At 50.8% G+C, this 22,065-nt stretch overlaps 1 protein-coding gene across 1 annotated transcript in view; it reads left to right on the top strand.

The window, feature by feature from the left end:
- Positions 1-620: 620 nt before the first annotated feature.
- The window catches only part of LOC122364894 (nucleoporin 88-like), a 49,365-nt gene continuing 27,920 nt past the window's right edge, over positions 621-22,065 (top strand). The window contains exons 1-2 of the mRNA XM_043335696.1: positions 621-1,168; positions 14,167-14,336. Coding sequence (XP_043191631.1) covers positions 953-1,168; positions 14,167-14,336 — 386 coding nt within the window. The 5' untranslated portion in view covers positions 621-952. The remainder of the gene's footprint in view (positions 1,169-14,166; positions 14,337-22,065) is intronic.

Here is a 22,065-nt window from a genome sequence, read left to right on the forward strand (position 1 = left end):
TAAATTCGAAATCAGCTCCAAAAACTAGCCTAGAAACATGTGAAACTCGAAAAAGTGAACCGAGGTCAACAAAGGTCATTGAGCTGACCTGACCTTCAGGTGACCTTGACACCCACCCTCATGCAGAGGACCAGCATCATATCACATGTTTCAACGCTTGAAACCACGTAAAGACTGCAAACGCGCGGCTAATGCGAGCCGACATACGCCGAATCGCGATTCGGGCCAAACATGGTCTCGAGAAATAGGTCACAGGTCAAATGTCATTTGGGTCACGGTCATGAAATTTTCAGGGTAGGTGTAAAATTGATAAAATCGGGGGTATTGAAAGTTTCGTCGCGATCGGACAGTTTTTACTTGAGTTACTAACGAAAAACCGATGTGGTCCGTTCAACGCCTCCTTCTATACGGGCGAGGGAAAAGCGCAACCAAAAAGGCAAAAATATGCACATGCGATAACCTATACTGCGAAAAAAGGTGCATCATTTTTGAACGTCGCCGACAAATTGCAATTACCCCAAGCTCAGGCAGATGTATGGTAGAAAATACCCCAAGTGAAATACACTACGGCGGAAATAAAATACCCTACGGCGGAGCTCGGTTGCAATTTGTAAATACGCGACCGGTCAAATCGTAAGATTCGCAAAGGCAAACATTTGATTTCTGCGCCAAGGCACTGTGTGCGCTGTACGCGGTCTCTGACTGAAAACTGAAATTAAACCCCATGAAATTAGAGACTGAGTGAGATTGACTGAAATTCAATTGTTTGTCTTCGTGCGTGGTTTCAGCCCCAATTTGTATTCAGCTTACTTGTCTGGGCTGTTTCCGGGTTCGGCTGCAGCTTAGATCAATATACCCTGGCTTTGATATTCGGTTTCGGCCTCGGGGTGTGGTTTGAAAACTTGAAAAGGGCAGGCCAGTGACCACAAGAGAATTTTGAATTGATAGCAACATGAAGCTAGTCCCGGCAATGATTGAGGGTTTGAAGAATTCAGAGATCTTCAGTAAGCTTCGCAACGTTTCTGGTGAAGGTTCAACAACGGCTCTGCCCGCTGATCTACTCGATATTTTTGGGCAGTTTTTGTTCTTCTGGGATTTCAGTGAGCAAGCAGTACATGCTATAAATTTGAACTACGAGAGTTCTGGTCGAACTGAATCTGAATACCAGGTAGGTCTATCTGGCTCACCATACTGCATGACAAATTGGCAGCTGGCAGATGGCAGTCAGCTAGTCATTAACTTTGCTTTTCTTGCTTTGCAGCATTAATGATAAAATGGAATCAGCTTTTTAACCCTCGGCCTGGCAGGAGGGGTCGATGCGACCCCCCCTAAGGTTTTTCTAAGATAGCGTAAAAACGGTGGCGTGCAGCCGCCGCGCCGCCAAATTTGGTACAGCCTATGGGGCAACCTTTTTACATATGATCTGAAAATTTCAGGTCCGGGTGACCTTGGGTCAGGTCACCAGGTCAGAAAAACCGGTACAAGGTCATGGTCAAATTTCAATTTTCTTTTTGCACCTGTCCAACCCACAGTTTTGGACTGATTTCCTTCAAACTTTCAGGATGTGTTAAGTTCACCGAGTTGTATAATATATAGTTCGGGTTTTTTGAGGTCACTGACCTGAGGTCAGTTAGAGGTCATTACGTCGTAATGTTAAGTCTATGGGAAAATACTAAATTCGGAAAATACTGGAGAAATCTGCATCGTTCTATCACTTTTGTGCTTTGAAACCACAGTACATAACAGCAGGTCACTTGGTGCTTCTTTGTTTGGTGTATTTATCCATGGGTCAGGTCAAATGAGGTCAACTGAGGTCAAATTACGTTTTTGCCAATAACTTGGCACATAATGACGCTAGAGCTTAAAAATGGTATCATTGTATTCCTGGTGATCAGCCGAATCGAATGATATGCGATATGATGCAATTTGGTTAACTTGAACTTAATTTATTAATTTAAGTTTACTTAAAATTTAAGAAAAACTTTAAGTACACTTAAGCAAGCTAAAAAGTATATTATTCGACGCGCCTTGACGTGCTGAATTCACTGGTGCTTTTCTTTTTGCTCTATCTTAAATAGATCAAAAGTTATAAGCGAAAAACTTTTGACCTGTTTTTAGCGAAATTTCTACATTTATACACCCCCAAAAAAACCCTAAATATTGACCTAGAGCAACCAAATTTGCACAGGGGCGAGAACTCCAGGGGTCCCACCTACCTACCAAATTTGGTGTTTCTAGGTGCCATAGGAGCCAATCGCGAGGGGTGGTCGCATCGATCCCCCCCCCCCCCCTGCCAGGCCGTGTTATGAAAAATGCCCTGCCAGGGCGAGGGTTAAAATACACTATTGTAAGAATTGTAATAGTTAGCAACATTTTGGTAGTTTTTGACCTCAACTTAATCATAGTCCATTTTTTTTCAGGTTCTAACTTCTGTTGACACTTAGATGGGTCTCTATTGTCATCTTGTATTCTCTTTTTGTTCCAGCTCTGTTGTTTTTTGTTTTCCCTCCTCTCCCCCCAAAAAAATTGTATGGAATGTTTGACATTATCTGCTGAATCACTCTCATGTTCTCTGTGACTTTTTAGCACTTGTTGCTGCAAGTGGTATTCCCCTTTCAAGATCCACTTTGTTACAATATTTGATTATTTGCATAGCAGTTCAAAAATGAATGTGCAACCTTCAGTGTTATGATGTGTGTCTCCCCCTCAGCCCCTACTGGGTATACTAGTGTAGGTATCTATTGCTGACTAATACTCAATCAGCAATTCTGATTGAGTATTTTCCTGCATTTATTCAAATTTATATGAAGCATCCTGGCAATTATATAGGCATATGACAGGGAGTGCAACTGAAGTGCTGATGATCAAACATGTCAAATAGTCATGTGTCAAACCTGAACTAAATCCTGCATCTTAATCTCTACCAAACATCAGAATGGAAAGAAATACTGGACATTAACATTGGCTAAAAAGTATCCCATGTATTCTCAGGTGGTGTGATTGTGAAATTTTAATGGAATTGCCTGAATAAGCATCTTCGGTCTCATTTCTGGTGTCATTGAATTTTAGAGTGTTGGTTGGGCTTGTCTCAGTTGCTCGATATATGAGACTCACATGCCCCAGCAGAGTATGAGAGCCCTCGTTTAAGGAAGGACTCGACTTGCAACCCCCTCCCTGACCCTTTCCCCCAACCACTGACTGGGCTGAAGATGAAGTGGATACAAATTATCACATTCACCTCTAACCGTGAATTTAGTCGCTAGAACAGGATGAGGAGATCCAGGAAAATTGACAAAAGATTAAAAATAGCTAAAATCAAACTTTTGCTGTGAGTTCTCCAAAGATCGGTAGTGCTGGCACGAATACGGTCCATGCAATGCACCCCTTGGATTTTCGGGAAAACAAGTTATCCATTCTCGTTCGTAACTGACCTCGCAAAAGTATGTCGGCCTCACTGGGATCCAAATGGTCCCAGGGTTAGTTCTCTGAAGGCCTTCACAGGCGTCTAAGTTCTCGTGTCGACCGTTAAACTCCTTTCTTCTGTTGTTGTTTATGAAGGCCCATGCAGTTTTTTAAGGTCCCTACTCCCTTGACAGACCTTTTAGGGCCTTCGCCAGCTTCAAGTGCTCCATGCAGGCCTCTGAAGGTCCCATCGGCGTCGAGGGGCCCATGCCAGTCAAGCATCTGATGACCCCGCATCGACCTTTGTTGAGGACCACCCCTACGTAGGTCGCCGATGGCCAAGGTGTGCCTTTGAGGGTGTATTGCATTTGTATTGCATTGCATTGTACAGCCCACCGCTAAAGTAATGTAGGGTTTTACCAATCTCAACGGTTGGCTTTGACTGGCGATTATTTAATGCGGAGTGATCAAAAAGAAGATGTCAATAGCTAAAGTTGCAGTTGCAAGGGTGACGATACATATAAGCTACATTCAAAGTTTCATTGTAGTCTGTGATGCGGCCTCCGCCACCACCGTCAATCAAACTCAAACTACTGGATGCATTGGGATAGGGCACATGTATTGGGATCCAGTAATGTGGGGTAATGACAGAGAACCTTGGGTTGGTAACACCAGTCACCGTAAAAACCTGTCAATCACACACATGAGAAAATGGGTTAAAATAATGCTCTCTCAGCAATAAAGCGCACACATTCACACTCACATACACACTTCGCGTTAAATGTGACACATGAAAATGTGGCGAACGTTCAATCGAAACTTTGGTAAACGCATGATAAATAATCGAAACCAGTACGCTTGTACTTTGTAACAGAATGATAGCGCGAAAAAATTATTAACACATGGTGAAGCCAAATCGCGACGAACGATACAACGGAAATGACTAGAGAAAAATAGAAACGTACTCTTTCCAGGTACCTCGAGTGACAACAGTGTGCTGTCTCCACAGTCACTCCTCCCAGTCGCTCAATGCGCAACAAAGAAACAAACAAATAGCCGCCCAGCTCAATTAGCACTCATTCAATGGCTGGCGAACCTGCAAATGAGGAGAAACCAAAGTCAGATACAACTGTTACGCAGTTACATGGCTCCCCAAATTTGTGGATCACAAATTTCCTGCAATCCTCTCATCCACGAAATCAAAAACAATCTTCTGTAGCAGCATCACCTGGTGGTAACACAAGAAAGATACACCATCTGACGTGGTCGGCGGTTGCCACCGCGGGGCAAGGGCACTCAGCAACGCGGACGATTCACACGGAAACGTACGAACGGATGTACCCTGCTACCTCGGATACACCATTCATCACCGAGTCGAAACCGAGACTTATAAAGCCTCGATCGCGAACGGCGCGCACTCGTCCAAACGTGACCTCCGGGATATCGAATCGCGCGCGCGCGCGTCACTGAGCGTCGGTAGCGTTCACTTTCACACCTGCGCGTCTCTCACGCGCATCGATCACTGGGCCTCGTGGCTCCCCGTCTGGGAATCTTCCCGGTCGTGCAGCAGGAGAATCAGGCGATTCACCGGCCGGTCGTAGTCACTGGAACCGATTCGCACGCACACTTTGCGGATCAGTCCATCGGCGCTCGGGTACACACACACGATGCGGCCGAGCGGCCACCGTGAGCGCGGCTCGTCGTCGTGGACGACGGCCACGACGTCTCCGGGCTGCAGGTTACGGCGACGTTGCACCCACTTGTGGCGTTCCTGCAGGGTCGGCAGGAACTCACGCCTCCATCGGTCGCCAGATCTGGTCCGCCAGAAACTGGACACGCCTCCAGCGCTGACGCACGTACAGGTCGGTCTGGGAGAAGCTACCGGGATAAGGCACGGCTGCTCTCTTTAGTGTTAGTATCTGGTTCGGGCTCAGGGGGAGGAGAGTATCGTCCGGCGCTCCGCTGAAGTACGAGATCGGACGGCTGTTGACGATCGCTTCACACTCTGTCAGCAACGTCCGGAACAGCTCGTCGTCCAGTGTGTGGCCATGAGCCATGATCAGCGGAGTCAGCGCCGACCTCACGCTCCTGATCATACGCTCCCAAGCCCCTCCCATGGAACTTGCCATCGGAACGTTGAACCGGAACTCGAACCAGTCGCAGTCCTTCTTGAGCAGCTCTCCTCTGATCTTGACATGATCCTCCTCCTTCAGCGCCCCCTCCAGCATGTTCTTACCTCCCACGAAATTCGTCCCATTGTCACAGAACAGCTTGCGAATGGGTCCTCTCCGACAAGCAAACCGCCTGACAGCGTTCAGGAAAGAGTCGGCAGAGAGTGAGTTGACCGATTCTAGATGGATGGAGCGGGACGCCAGACAGCTGAAGAGTATTCCCTAGCGCTTGACCTCACTTCTTTTCTCTTTCACGTTGAAAGGCCCGAAACAGTCGACTGCACAGTGGCTGAAGGGTTCGGCTGGCTCCGTTCTCTCCGGTGGCAGGTCGGCCATCTTCTGTGTCAGCGGACTTCCGCGGAGTCTCTTGCACTTGACGCAGTCGAAGATGTAACTGCTCACTGCGGAACGGCCACCAATCACCCAATACCCAGAGGCGCGGAGCTCGTTCAGCGTCGAGCCGCGACCGCCATGACACGTCCTTTCGTGACACTCTCGCACGATGACTTCCGTCACGTGGCTCTTCCTCGGAAGTATCACTGGATGGACCTCTTCCTTCGGCAGAGTGCTGTTCTTCATCCGTCCTCCGACGCAGATTAGCCCGTCAGCTCGGAGGAAGGGATCCAGCTTGTACAGCGGGCTACTGCGCTTCACAGTCCGACACCTTCTGTCACTCTTTCTTCTGCGTTTCTTGGTTCCCTCTCCCAGGTCTGCATGTTCTTCGTCGTCTCTGTTCTCTTGCTGCGTCCTCAGCACTGTGAGCTCTTCTTCGAAGGCGCTCTTCTGGACTGACTTCAAAATCACTTGCTCAGCTTGAAGCAGCTCATCCACTGTCATTCTCTCGACTGGGGTGTAGACTCTTGCGCCGGCCACACTTCTGTTCGAGCTTGCTTTACTTGCCAGGATGGCCGTGTAGCGTCGGCACGAAGCCACAGCTTTCTTCGCCCTGTGCCAGCTCGAGAAGTAGCTCAGGCGCTTCGCGAGTGTGTTGTCTTCATTTCCCTGTAGTCGGTCGCGTCCTCGCACGGGTCCTGCCGGTGATCGCTCATCGCGCTGATCGTCTGATTCGGCAACGTCTTGTCGATCTTCTTCTGTGTCGCCGCCCTGGTCTCTCTGTCGCCCGTCGGTTGGAAGCTTCTTCTCGTCTTCTGGTGGCTTCGAGATGGCGGCTTGGAAGGAAGCTCGCTTCACTTCAGGGTCGTCGCTCTGTACGTTGAACTCTTCTTCCATGGCTGGGAGTTCAATGCTCACTGTTAGTAGGGATGGGCCATGCCACCACAGACTGCTGATCAGCAGCTCACTGGCGCTTGCTCCCCGGGACGCAAGATCCGCTGGGTTACTCTTCGAATCGATGTAGCGCCACTGTGACGGTTCCGAGAGCTGCCTGATGTCTTCGACCCTGTTGGCGACGAAGACGTGGAACCTCTTCGTCTCGTTCCGTATGTAGCCGAGCACGGCACGGCTGTCAGTCCAGTAGTACTCCTGGTAGTCGCCAATCGCCAGCTCGTTCCTGAGGAAAGAGCTCACCTTCGCCGACATCAGGGCGCCCACCAGCTCCAGTCGCGGGATCGTCACGGCTCTGACAGGCGTGACTCTGGCCTTTGACATTATCAACATGCTGGTGATCTTGTCGTTCTTGTAGATGGTCCTGAGGTCCGAGCACTGCCCACATCCGTCGTAGCTCGCGTCCGAGAAGTGGTGGACCTCATATCTCTCAACTTCACCGAGTTCCGTCGTGACGTAGCAGCGTGGGATCTTCAGTGTGGACAGGCGCTCTATGTCTTCTTTCCAGAGACGCCATTCTCGCTCCATGTCCTCCGGAATCAAGTCGTCCCAGCTGTACTTGTCCACGCACAACCGTTTCAGGATGTTCTTGGCCGCAAGAATGCACGGAGAGATGAGCCCGAGAGGATCGTAGATCGTACTCACAGATGACAATATGCCCCTTCTGGTTGCCGGCTTGCAGGGCAGGGTCACGTCGATGCAGAGCGCGTCGTCATCCATGTCCCAGTTTAGTCCCAGGACGCGTTCACGCGGGAGAGGCAGCTCCTCGTCCAGCGCAGCTTGACAGCTCTTGGACAAGCTGTACACAGGTAGTGTCTTCAAGACGTCCCTGTCGTTCGAGGTAAACTTGTGGAGTTTGAAACCCCCCTTCAGGCAGAGACCAGCCGCGTCTTGTATCAGTTGCACCGCCTCTTCCGTAGTCTTCGTTGAAGCCACTCCATCGTCGATGTAGAAGTTCCGCTCCACAAGGGACGCGGCCTCGGGCGAGAACTCCTCTCCGTACGTGGCGGCCGTCTTCTTCAGAGCAAACAAAGCGACCGCTGGAGAACTGGTGGCTCCGAAGAGGTGAGTGCACATGCGGTACTCTCGAGGCTGTTCGTTGAGGTCTCCGTTGTCCCACCAGAGAAACCGGAGAAGGTCACGATGCTCTGGGTTGACGCGCACTTGGTGGAACATGCCCTCGATGTCGCCACTGAATGCCACGGGGGCCTCTCTGAACCGCACCAAGATGCCAGTGAGGTCGTTGTTGACGTCTGGGCCCTGGAGGAGGTGGCTATTCAGGCAGTCGTTCTTGCACATCGCGCTGCAGTCAAACACGACTCTCAACTTGCCCTTCTTCTCGTGGTAGACTCCGTGATGTGGCACATAGTTGATCATGCCCGTCTCCATCTGTCCGTCGTCCGGAACCGGCTCAGCGTATCCCTTCAAGAGAAGATCGCTCATGAAAGCTGTGTACTCGTCGCGCAGCTTCTCGTCTCGAAGGAGCCTCCTCTTGAGCTGAGACAGTCTGGCGACCGCGAGATCCCTATTGTCTGGCATTGTCTTCTCGTCCTTCATCGGAAGAGGCGCTTCGTAGTGGCCTCCTTCCACTTGGTGCATGCCGCTGGTCATCATCTTGATGAACTGCTGATCTTCTTGCGACACTGTCTTCTCTTGTCTCTGGTCGAAGAAGCCGCTGTCGAAGACCTGTTGGACCTGCCGTAGGCCCACATCCTTCACTCGAGTCCGGTATGCGAAGTGGCACATCTTCTTTCCCTGACCTGTGCCAACGTAGAAGCATCCCGTCGGCTCACCCTCGCTGACACATCCCACGATGCCCCATCCGAGAAGCGTACGCACGGCCCACGGATCTTCTTTCCCTGACCTGTGCCAACGTAGAAGCATCCCGTCGGCTCACCCTCGCTGACACATCCCACGATGCCCCATCCGAGAAGCGTACGCACGGCCCACGGATCGTCCTCTTCGCCGGGAATAACTTCTCTGGGCTTGATGATGCGCGGACAGTTGACTCCCAGAAGGAGTCCTATCTCTGCGTCTGCGTGGTATTCCGGCATCTTCTCTGCCACCTGGCGAAGGTGCGGCCACTTGAGGCACGTTTCCCGTCGGGGTATCAGCTCTCGGTCTGCTGGGATCTCGTGACGTGAGTAGAGCGTAGGGAGGTTCACTGCCGGTCCTCCTTCCGAGCTCTCCACAACCAGTCCGGACGCCGACGAGCACCTGACGATTTTGCGTCCGTTCAATGTGCTTAGCTGAAGCTCCACTTCTGTACTCTCTGGCTGGAGGACGTCGCAGAGGGCCTCCGTCACGAAACTTGCGTCCGATTGCGGGTCCAGCAGAGCGTAGGTGATGATGGGCTGCTCCGGTTGATTTTCGTGATACAGCTTCACGGGAACTATCATAGTGTGGCAATTGGACACTCCGACATCCCCGGTGCTCTGAGCGGTAGATCGCAGCGAAGATGCCTTCACCTGTGTGTCGCCGCCATGCTGCTTGCCGCTACTTGTCTTGTCGTGACTGCCTGCGCTCGCTGTCGTCTTCATGAGCTTGTCATCGTGCAGCAGCGTTGGGTGCGACATCTGGCACTTGTCGCACTTATCTCTTCTTCGACAGTCACGCCAAATGTGTCCTGGCTTCAGGCACCCTCTGCATAGCCTCTTCTTCGTGACCTCTTCTTTGCGCTCGTCAAGGCGCAAGGCCATGAACTTCTTGCATGTGTGCACGTCGTGGGGTTCGGTACAGATGACGCACGGGCGGCGTACTGCTCGTGCGGTCGTGACTTGCTGGGTGGCCCGTTGCTCCTCGCTTTGGTGCCCACACGCTTCACACTTCTTGTGGCTTGATGTGAACGCATGCGCCTTGCCACGGATGTTCCTTACAGGTGGGCTCTCTTCAGACTGCGCGCCGCTGCTCACCGGACCACAGGCGATACGCCCCTCCGTAGAGACGAGCTGAACGAAGTCAGCGAAGCTTGGGTAGTGCGGCGTCGGTCCGTAGACGCTGGAGTCGACGAGGCGCTTCCACCTGTCCGCGATATAGACAGGGAGCTTCTTCAGTACCATCTGGATCGTGTGAGGATCATCCAGCGCTCTCATACCTGGGATGGCCGAAGACGCCATGTGACAGTGCTCCAAGAAGTCTGCCAGTCGTTGGAGTCCTTTACTGTCCCCGGACTTCACTGCCGACCACTCCCTCAGGCGCTTCAGGTAGCTGCTGGCGATGAGGAAGTCGTTCCCATACCGAGCGACGAGCTTCTCCTTGGCCTTCACGTAGGCGTCACTTGTCCTCAGGTGCAGGAATCCGGCGATGGCGCTGTGAGCATCTCCTTCCGTATATCTGCTGAGGAAGTGCAGGCGCTCCACTGGACTTGACGTTCGGTGCTCGACGTACGTCTCGAATGCCTTCAACCAGAGCGGGAACTTTTCGATGCTCCCCGAGAACACGCCTGGTTCGATGAGCGGGAGGTGGCTCTGCTTGTTCTGGTCCTTCAGGACGCTCACCAAGCTGGAGAGAACGTCGGCCGCAGTCGAAGGGCTCGGATCGTTGGATGTCTCAGACTCCTTGCACGCCTTTGCTTGCTCGGGCACAGCTATCTTGCTTGAGGCTTCTTGTTTTTCAAGCTTGCTCTTCGGTACGGGAAGCTCTGATGCACGCATCGCGTCTTCTTCTTCTTTGCTCCTCTGGATGGGAATCCCGGGTGCGCACATTCCTTCCTCCTCTTCAAACTTCAGTAGAGCCCCTTGCTTCGCCTTCAGGATCTCACGCTCAGTATCCAGCTCCAGTTCCTGCATCTTCCACTGCAGCTCTTGTTTCTGACGCTCCATTTGCAGTCGCTTCTTTGCGGCAGCTGCTCTGGCTTCTAGCTCCGCTCTTCTCTGGGCGTCTTCAAGTCGCAGAAGGCTGATCTTCGATCGGACAGAACACCTTGATGATGCGACTGATGGCTGAACTTCTTGTGTCTTGTGAGTAGGCTCCAGTTTCTTTTCCATCTCGGCCTTCATTGTGTTGAGTTCAGGCATCACATCTTGGTGTCTTGACAGGTGTTGCTGCAAATCAACTTCAGAGAGAAGACCTTGCAGCTCACTGGAAGTCTGGACCAGATCGATGTATGTTCTCTTCCACTGGATGTATGCTTCTTTGAGCGTCTCATTCTCCTCTTCACCTGCCACTTCCAGCCTCTTGATGATATCGACACCCTTCTTCAACTCCTTCAGATCCTTCTGGTACTTCTTTTGCTTGATGTCGATCTGGAACTGTCTCCCTTCTTCAGTCAGCGTTACTTGTCTTCCACGTTGTGAGGTGAGACCTGGAAGTCCACGCGCTTCACTGATGCTGTCTCCCTCCATGTTCGGTTCCTTGTTGGTTGACTCGTTAATGGGGGACAGCTACAGCTCTAGCTACTGAGGTAATTGAGGAAAAAATAATAATGAGAAGCATAATTCTGACTCTGCGGGTCGTGGTTAGTTTGTTAGTAGTATGGTCACTGACCGATGAAAGAGTTTTTACTGATGCGGCCTCCGCCACCACCGTCAATCAAACTCAAACTACTGGATGCATTGGGATAGGGCACATGTATTGGGATCCAGTAATGTGGGGTAATGACAGAGAACCTTGGGTTGGTAACACCAGTCACCGTAAAAACCTGTCAATCACACACATGAGAAAATGGGTTAAAATAATGCTCTCTCAGCAATAAAGCGCACACATTCACACTCACATACACACTTCGCGTTAAATGTGACACATGAAAATGTGGCGAACGTTCAATCGAAACTTTGGTAAACGCATGATAAATAATCGAAACCAGTACGCTTGTACTTTGTAACAGAATGATAGCGCGAAAAAATTATTAACACATGGTGAAGCCAAATCGCGACGAACGATACAACGGAAATGACTAGAGAAAAATAGAAACGTACTCTTTCCAGGTACCTCGAGTGACAACGGTGTGCTGTCTCCACAGTCACTCCTCCCAGTCGCTCAATGCGCAACAAAGAAACAAACAAATAGCCGCCCAGCTCAATTAGCACTCATTCAATGGCTGGCGAACCTGCAAATGAGGAGAAACCAAAGTCAGATACAACTGTTACGCAGTTACAGTCTGGCTAGTGGCTAATCGTTCCTAAGCTTCAGAAGCAGAACATAACCATGACTGAAACCCCACATTACTTCTGCTGTGGACTGTACATTTAAGAGCGATCCACATTTCAAATTGCGTGGCGATTTCTGCTCAGACAGATGATTGCCTTCGTTTCTTTCTGAGGACCTTAGCTGGTCTTCGGGCTTTGGAAGACAGACTCGTCGATCTGATAGCTCTTGGTCTTGAGGCAACATACGGAGGTCTTGCGGGCCCAAAGTCGGCATCTGAGGGGTCAAGTGTGCCTCTGAGGGTCCCACCTCACTTTTGAGGTCCCCGCGTAAGATCCGGCACAAACTCGAAGGGCCTACACTGGGATTTGAGGGCTCATGCTGATTGCTGGTCGGTCTCCTAGGACCCTCAGCGGCTTCTGAGGGTACCCTACATTGAGGTCGAAAGTCCTAACATCTCTCATAGATTGTTGTTTACCCGAAACGCTCTTTGAGGCTCCTACACAGGAGTCTGAGAGACCTCGCTGAATCTTGAGGGACCCGCAATAGTCATGAGAGACCCACAACCTTCTGGTTCTAAATTATTGAATTTGCTTAAAAAAAAGCGGGCTTCGTATTTGGATTTGATTGATAAAGTGTTTAAATCATGAATGTATCGTAAAGCTTGTTATGCGATGGTCGTGTGTGTGTCATGTGCACTGCTCATTCTTCTTCCGGACTAGCTCGCCAGGTATGATGTAACCAATGATATACGAGTAAATCTGCATCGGCGCTGCATAGTGCGTGTCTCCAGTTGATTCCACATTTTAGCAAGAGTCGGAGCTCTGTCGCACCTATTGTATTGTCTCTGCGGGCTGGGCCATCCTCTGTCTGCTCCCTCTGTGGCGTGCCCATAAATCCGCGTTACGGTCTTTATCAGAGCTCGCTACACCCCCTCCCGACGTAATATACCTTCACGTTCTGTTTGGACAGAATGATAAAAAGACAATGGTCCCGGATTTGTCATGATCAGCCGGGCACGTGCCGTCTTTTGGCGTGACGTACGGCGCCGCCGGGATTTGAACCGGCCTCCGTCTGGGAGACGCGCAGCTGTGATGTATTGATGGGCTGATCACCTGCCTCTATTTAATGACGGCGGCTCGGGCCTCGGACAGTGATCGGTGTGATCGGGAAATATTGTACGGTGTGGATTCAATGAAGCAGTGTGTTTGGGTCTCTTTGGCGATCTGCTCTCTTCATCGAGTTTTAATGTAACCAAAGTTTTCCTGTACGGATTAGACAATAGACGCTTAGGTCGTGAAACTGGGGTCTATCAATGTTATGTCACGCAAAGCAATCCGATAATAGGTATTGGTGTAATTGCTGATTCGAATGCGATGGATACTATTGTTCGGAAATAATTTTGTTTAAATATCTTGACAAATAGATGACGGTTCTCTTATATGATTTCTCTATTGTGCCGCAATAGAGGAACGATTCCATTTATTTATTTATTTTGAATGCTGACCAGCATCCCGCGCTTTGCTCTCACCTCTACTTTCTGAAACTCTGCTGAACCGCCGCGAGTGCGATTCAGGGCGCAGTTTCTTTCCACCCGCCGCCTCCGCCGCACCACACGGCCTCCTCTCGATTAACCGGGCACGTAACAAATGTCCATATTAGTGGGCTATTGGGCGCCGGTGCGGATTTGGCGCGCGCCCGCCGGTCACTCCCCGCCGTGCGGGGCCGCCGATCCGTTACGGTCCACGACCGGCCGTAAGCTGCTCAACTTTTCATAGGGGGCCATTTGTCGTCTATTATTTCATTTTCGTGCGCCATCTATTTGTGATCCCCAATAGCCGCTGGTCATCAGAAATAATATCCGCCGCGGGCACTGAGCTCCCAGCGGTCGCCCGGAAGGAGGGAGGAGGGGGCGGTAGGTTACGTTGGCCGCCGCCAGGCGCCTCCACACACACCGGTCGGCGTTAGAAGAAAGAGAAATAGAAACTGAAAAGGCAGTTGATGCCGTGAACTAATGGGGCAACAACGAATGGTAACACCATATGCCGTGGGTGTAACATGTTTATATATTTCAAAGATCTTTGGAAAACAGTAATATCGGACAGCTCACTTAATATAAAGCGTGCCTTTCCATCAATTTCCCTACCTCACCTACTCATGTTTTTGTTTTATCTGTCCGCTTTTGACCTGGCCTAACCCCGCGCGCGTCCCCTGCCGTTCCCAGACACTGCTGCTGACCAGCCGGCCGCTGGGCGCCGTCACCCAGCTGCTGGTATCGCCGGCTGGCCAGCGGCTGGCGCTGATCGGACCCGGAGGCGTCACCGTGGTGGAACTGCCCGCTCGCTGGGGCAAACATGGACTGTACGAGGGGGGCAAGCCGCGACTGACCTGCACGTGAGTACGACGGGGAGAGGGCGACGGGGAGAGGCACAGAACGGGGACGCAGTGTTGGATGAACGGACTGGGACGTCGTTTTTTTCTCTCGTTTGGTTGTGAGTGACGGATGTTGAGGCAACTCTTTGGAATCCAACTATCTGATGGTTTGGGATGCAGCTACCAACACACCAAAACCACGTAGCCCTTGTTGATCATTTCAAACGGGTAGTAATTAGTAAAATACCTCCACGCCCATAATTGTGGACATTGCCCGGTACTTTCCTGTGAAGGGTTGGGCCCTGGATGTGATAGAAGGGCCCCGGCCTGGATGCGCCGCGTTCGCCCCCGTGTGCCGTTCCCAGGCAGACGTGAATGAGTTCCGTCAGCCGCATACCTCATCTGCAGCGATCCCGTGGCGCGGGGTTCGATACTGCCCAGGAGCGGCGTATTTCACGTGAGATATCGAACTCGTGCTGTGTTAGCGGGGCCCAGATCGATATCTGGTCTGTCGTGAACCGGGTAGCGGGGAGCGGCGGCGTGGGGTCCGACCGCCCGCCGGAGCTCACACGCCCGGTCACCCCGGGAGGCCCTGCTCAATGTGTGGCCCTGCAATCGGACTGCGCCTCAGAGCGTACAGTCACCAGCACTTGCTACTAATCACCTCGTTTTTGTTCAGTAGTTTGAAGACCGATCAATTCTCAGTCGCGCAAGATACGTCAAACGATCCGTTTGGTCCTCCGATTTTCGAATATCTAACTTGTTTTTGTATATTCGAAGCATTTTGGGATGGGGAGCCAAAAAACCTCTTTTCTGCCCTAAAGTGTGCCCCAAGAAGTCGTAGAACCTAGTCCCGCCTCTGATCCACAGACCACTAGTGCCATCTCTTGTCAGCCGAACAAGCCGCAGAAGTAAATAATGTCACGTGACCTTTGCACACGCTACAATTACTACGCAGCTGTGTGGGGGAAGCGGGGCGGAGGCGTGGAGAGGGACGCGATCGGTCGGCTGGGGTCAGGTCGCCGAGGTCAGAGGTCATCCGCCGGAGGGTGTTTGGGCGGTTGGGCCGTGTGGGCTGGGGCCTGCGGAGTGGGAGCGCCTGGACCTGTCTGGAAACAAGCCCTACAACGCAGTGACAGTCGAGAATATTGTGAGGAAAGAGAGAGAGTGAGGGAGATGGAGAGGGAGAGAGAGAGGAAGAGAGAGGGGAGAGAGAGAAAGAGAGAGGAGAGAGAGAAAGAGAGAGAAAGAGAGAGGGAGAGAGAGAAAAAGAGAAAAAGAGAGAGAGAGAGAGAGAGAGAGAGAGAGAGAGAGAGAGAGAGAGAGACAGAGCGAGAGAAAGAGAGCGCGAGAGAGAGAGAGAGAGAGAGAGAGAGAGAGAGAGAGAGAGAGAGAGAGAGAGAGAGAGAGAGAGAGAGAGAGAGAGAGAGAGAGAGAGAGAGAGAGAGAGAGCTAAGAAAGACTGGAGGGAAGGGATAAGGACGGGAGGAGAGAAGAGAGAGAGAGAGAGAGAGAGAGAGAGAGAGAGAGAGAGAGAGAGAGAGAGAGAGAGCGAGAGAGAGAGAGAGAGAGAGAGAGAGAGAGAGAGAGAGAGAGAGAGAGAAAACTGAAAAGGAAAACCAGAGAGGGTAAAATGAGAAAGAGGGCAATTGGTAAATCAGTGAGAGGGAGCGAGAGAGGAAATATTTAGTTGTGTCAGCTTGTTTCACATGTAAAATGCAAATTTGCTTTCCATCGTTACAGCTTCGGATTGGAAATTAAATCTTAGCATCCTTATGATAAACCCACGTTGACGGGATGCAGTAGCGGCGGAACACCTTCAATTAAGGGGGGGGGGCACTGCCCACTTTTGGCCCTATTATTTCCATGCAACGCTCATAGGGCTAATGAAGAAACGCCAAAATCAGAGGGGGCACGGTGTCCCGGTGCTCTCCCCGTTACGCAGCACAGTGAAAACTAGCACAGTGACAATCGTCTGAAATAAAATTGGATTCAGTAAGAACTAAGAACTTCATTGTCCGAAAACCGCTGACAGTTGATAGCTCAATGACACTTAGAGCCGTGCAAAAGGAGGCGTGAAAACACTCTCCTCATTTCCTATTACGAGAGGGCCTTGTCATGGCGTGAGAAAGGTGCTCTCAAAATAAATGACACTGTATGAGTGAATAAATATTCCGCGCCCCCTTGGGCTATTGGCGGACCCTACCACCTGATCGGGTGGTGCAGCCGTTTCGCCCTCCACCTGAGATCTCGGAAAGTTACCGACCGATTTTAAACATTCAAAGAGCGTTCGATAGCCCCACCAGGGAACTACCATGTTACCAGGTTTCGTTGACCTAGGTGCAACCCATGACGTCACAAGTCAGGTCAAAGGTCGCATTGTTTTCACCGATTTAGTCTAAGGAATGCGTTACAGTCAGTTAACACATCAAATAAAACGCATGCTATCGAAAAAACATCGATGGAGCGTTGGTTGTCTAATACATATGCTGCCTAAAGATGTCATTGATGCCAGGTCAGTTCACAGAGGTCAGGTCACTTAGGGTCACAATATGAACCCAACTATGCTAGGGTCGTGTGATACATGTTTTATGGCCAATTTTACATTTAAAATTCAATGGTGTGAGCTAGACGGCCGTAGACGGCGTGAGTGGAGGTCAGGTCAAGGTCAGGTCAAAGAAGGTCAAATTTCAAAGTTGATATTTTGCATAAAAGGGGTATCTATTCGATGCAACTCATCACAGGAAATCCAATAGTCTTTGGCTTGCTTTGTGTGTTCTGTGACGGCTAAAAATTGAATTTGAAAATTTTACGTAATAAATTTTGAGTAGCTTTCTTGCCATAACTTTGCTAAAAATGGAGCTATCGAGTTTAAGTTTGGCGAGTTAAGTTTAAGATATCTAGATCAGATAGTTCTATAACATATATTTCAGTTTTAATTTTGAAAGTTGTTGGTATTTTCGGGGTGTTATACTTCTATAGTTTTGATGGTCAAAATCAATTTTTGTTTAGAGATAAGAGTTAGCAGTTCGGTAGCGCTGTTTATTTTACATCTTTTTGATCTTGAATATTTTTCGTTATCTTCAAAACTGTAGCGTGACAGCTCTCCCCGCTAAATCTTTTATTGGGTCGAAAATGACAAAACATGGCATCCCTCTGACGTCATTTGTGACTAACCTTTCATAAGAGCTCTGGAAAATTTGGTCACAAGGTGTAAAAATGATGCCCGGAGGGGTCTTGAAAGTTTGGTGCCGACATTTGCTATACTTTAGGAGATATCGACTTAAAAGGAGAGAGGGGACCGTTTTGCGCCGCCGTCCCCCCTCAACGGGGCTTTCAGTTGCTGCTCTCACAGAACAATTGGTTATATTACAACGTAGTGGAATTGCAAGCGGCAATATAAGCTTCCTGCCAGCGCCGGACCAGAGTTTAATAATGTTACATGCAGGCTGAATTTTAACATTTAACTTTTGAATTTTTAAACCGTTGAGCTTTTTAGAAGTTGTATGAACTGTTCAGCTCCTTTTTTGGTCAATCACAGCGGGCTTGTATGTCATTTGTCAACCAAAATCGAATTAAAAACTTTTTATTTGGTCTGGCTACCTTGCCAACTCCTTAACTGGATCGTCTAGTAGCTTTTGATTGGGCACTGTCCACATTGTCTAGCTTTTCGTGTCATAGACACTGTCTATGACACGAGAAGAGGCTACTGACATCGTTTGTCGCGGTTGGATAATACCAATCCACGTCCCAGTGGCTGCTCGATCGCACTTTCCCTGGCCCACCTCTCCCACCAGGCTAGACTTTGCCCGGCACAGCCGTCGCCTCAGTGCCTCGGGCGGTGACCCGTTCAAAGGGGCTCACAATTCGTATGGTGCCGTGGCTCTCAAACCAATACAGAACAGTGAAACGCAAAGGCTCACTTTCCATATAAGGCGAACGGCTGATTCTGGCGCCGGGGCTTCATTCATGCTAAGGCGCCCAATCACAGCGCCGCATTTCAGTTAGTGTCGGGCGCAAAAGCTACTATGCTCCGCCCCTCCATCACTTGACCCTGCCCTCACGTGGCCTCAGTCACGTGGTGTTTCCACTTCTTGGCGCATGGCGGCGCTAGTCTCGCAGGGGCGGTGGTAGCTTGCTCCCCCGCCGTCCGAGGGTGATGGGTAGCAACTGCTGGTGACTGTACATCACACCGCCAAACTGCACAGACAACCACCGCTATGGCCAGCTATAGTCGTCAATGTAATTCGTACTCGGTAGCCCTTTAAAATACAGTCAATGTATTACAACGTAGTACTGCTTCGTACTGTGTAACCACCTAGAAATATGGGCAATGCATCGCGAGATACGCATGCGCCTCCACGCTGGTTTGGCTTCTTTATACGGGCGCTTTTCCTGACTGTAATTATCGCGACTGCCTTCTGTGCAGCGCGTTGTGTGACCGTTTATGTGTTCCGAACTGTGATTGTGGCGCGGCTCGCAGGAGAGCCACGTTAATCACAAGCCGCCGTTGCCATCAGCCACCCGGCCAGATGTGGCAATATCGCGTCCAATTAAGTAGCTCGAGCGGTCGTTCCCTTCATAGCCATATTTCGCTGATAGTCATCCTGAGGGGTTGGGGGAGGCGTCCGGTTAGAGACGCGACTGAAGTGTCGAGGAATGCCACCGGGCTTTCGCCGGCGTCGGGTGGGGTGCTAGACTGACCGGGCCCCGTGGTGTGGGCACGATTGTATCGCAAAGGCCTTTTCTCACCGGAAGCGATAGGAGACCTCACATGGAATGACAAATGTTAGTGTGACAATGCCCAACTTCGACACTGAGTTGGCACTAAGATGTTTCGCTCTTGGTGTTTAACTACAGCACGGATGACACGGTTGCAAAGAACAGGCATTTCCTGGCAATTCTATTGACACGGGTGCTCGCTGGCAGCCACCACTAGTCCACCTGTCAATGCGACACGGAATTATTCCAATCCGACTGGCCCATGTCAGAGCCGTCACTGACCCAACTCGCAGAGCGTCATTCCACCGGGTCCGAGGACGTATCGTTCCGGCTGCTCCCGGGCCGCGGTCGGGTTTAATTTCCTCCGTGATCGCCGTGCGGGTCCGCTCAGACGGCCATATTGGGCCGAGCGGGCCGGCCGGCAGCGAATCCAGCCGCCCAGTCGCTCCCCGGCCGACTAATTACCGGGCAAATAGTCAATTGTAGCGAAATGAACTGTCTTCCGCGTCATTACGTGTTGCATTTGACAGAGTGGTCGGCCGCCGGCTGGGTCTCTTGGTGGGCTGTAGAGAGAGGGGTGGTGGACAGAGAGATCTCCGGCTGTCTCCGATACGGCACTTGGTGACACACCAACCGTATAGGCTCGGTGGTGCTGTGGTGATGAGGACTAGTGACGGGGTTTGATGTTCTGGGTAGACCGGTGCTCCGAGCAACACGATGCGTCTTGTTTCTTTTGTGAAGGAAATGTCTGGCTTTTGCAAATGACAATTGTAGTATGATGTTTTTTACTTCGACGGACTGACTGTTGAATGGTCCCGGCAGGTCTCTTTGCCATTGATTCATTATTATATCCATAACTTATGCGTAAGTTTTCTTTCAATTTGTCCGGAACTGTGACTCGGGCTCTGCATATACGGCAGTTTTGTTGATCAGCTGATCTCGAACGCCCTGTTTGGGTCTCAACCTGTCTTTCCCTTCCATCGCTTTCCTTTGACTTCCGGTGCCGTCGCGTCTCTCCATTCCTGTGCGTTATGCGACCCCAGCACAGACCAAAGGCAGCTGCCAGGGCGGCACATTTCAAAGGCGCTGTTTTTCCGGCCCTTCTCGACGCGGATTAGGTGCCGACGTATTCGACGCGCGGCCGAATGGTGCCGTGCGTCGTTCCCGCTAATGTAAATTAGCGAGTTTGCCATTAGCGGTGAGTCGTTGGTGAAAACATTATAGCAGAGTTCGTGTAGCGTCGTCGCTGGCCGCCGCCGCGCCAGTCGGATGGCTGTTGGTTCCGCTGCCGCCACCGGCTCCACATTCGTAGCCACAAGGGGGCCGCTAATGCAGATAGATAACGAACGCGTATTGCGATCGTGAGTTATAGACGGCGCGGAGGGTGGGCTGATGTGGCGAGAGAGAGAGAGAGAGAGAGAGAGAGAGAGAGAGAGAGAGAGAGAGAGAGAGAGAGAGAGAGAGAGAGGGAGGGAGAGGGAGAGGGAGAGGGAGAGGGAGAGGGAGAGGGAGAGGGAGAGGGAGAGGGAGAGGGAGAGGGAGAGAGAGAGAGAGAGAGAGAGAGAGAGAGAGAGAGAGAGAGAGAGAGAGAGAGAGGAAGAGAGAAAGAGTGGGTCCGGGACGGGAGATGAGCTGTGGGGAGAGGAAGGAGGGACTGACACGGAGGTATAGGGGTGGTATGGAACGGGCACGACTGATTTCACAGAGGACAATCTAGAAACGAAGGCCATCAAGGTGTTTATGAATTCACGCCTCCTTACGCTACAGTCTACACTCTACGAGTACAACATACGAATGGAAACCAATGCGGCATGCGATATGGAGCTTGCAGAGACTTTTGTCTTTTAATTCGTTTCGAAGCATTTTCTATTCTATTTATTTTGGCGTTAGGCTTCGTTTATTCGTCCTGGCTGTTCAATGATTTACACCTTCGCGGTTGGGTAACAGGCAGTTAAACCAAAAAAATTGCCGGCGACGCTGAGTGATTCCACCCAATTTACGTCGGAAAATTTACTCGTGTCGCACGCCAGCGAAAAAGTGTTTTGGCAGGCGCGTAGCGACGCTCTAACCGAGCGTGAGATGCCCGGCTCCTTAATTACGGACGGACGCGATCGAATGCAATTAAACAGGACAATAAATAAGGAGATAAGCGGAGCCGAATAATTAACAGTCGAAAGTTGGTGGGCATCCGGCGATGGCGGGCCCGATCCGGGCGATCCCCGAGAGCGGACGGGAGGGTGAACGGGGTACCGGGGGAAGGGCTGCTGACACCCGGGGGACGCACTCTGTCCCCGACTGTGACGGTAGGTACTCAGCCCCGTGTGTATGGCAGGTCTTAGCCCTGTTCGGTCGCTGTTTTTTTATCAGCATGCTGTCGGTTTTCCCATATAAGGAAGTTATTTCTGGCGCTTCTTTGGCTCTCATTGGTCAAATAATAGACCACGTGAATTCGACCAATGAGAAGCCAAGAAATAGCAGCATGCTCGCAGCCTGCTGACAAAAAACTGCGACCGAACAGCGCCCTAGATAGACCGGTGGGATAGTGCGATTTTTACGTGAAACCGAACTGTGCGCATTGAGCAATCTACATTCTATGTTCAAACTCATGTATCCTATCGTAAACAAACGCTGCTGGGAGCTTCACTCGCTGGCATACCAAATCTTTTTTCGAGTCCGCAATATTTCGAAATATGCAAGCAACTTTTCGTGCGCGGGAGGGAGAAGCATCCGTCCTTTACAAAGCCCAAGCAGTTTGAACAGATCCCGTACACTATTCAGCTACTGTAGCCTGGTGTTGAGACAAGGTTTAACCTCTTTGTTTTTCCTAAATTCAAAGTATCTTTTTTCTAAACCCCTGGTAACAATGATAAGTGGACCCCACAGAGACGATTCGCGCTCCGACGTGAAGCTGATATAGTTACTGATAGCTGGCACACTTATTCACATCATTAGCTTTTACCTAGTCACTATATTGGCAATGTAGCGCGTTTGCTGTTTCAAGTGATTACTTTTTGCCCCCCTCCCCCCA

Source organism: Amphibalanus amphitrite, unplaced genomic scaffold, assembly GCF_019059575.1.
Source record: "Amphibalanus amphitrite isolate SeventyFive unplaced genomic scaffold, NRLGWU_Aamphi_draft 000706F_arrow, whole genome shotgun sequence".
In the NCBI taxonomy this organism is placed as follows: Eukaryota; Metazoa; Arthropoda; class Thecostraca; order Balanomorpha; family Balanidae; genus Amphibalanus; species Amphibalanus amphitrite.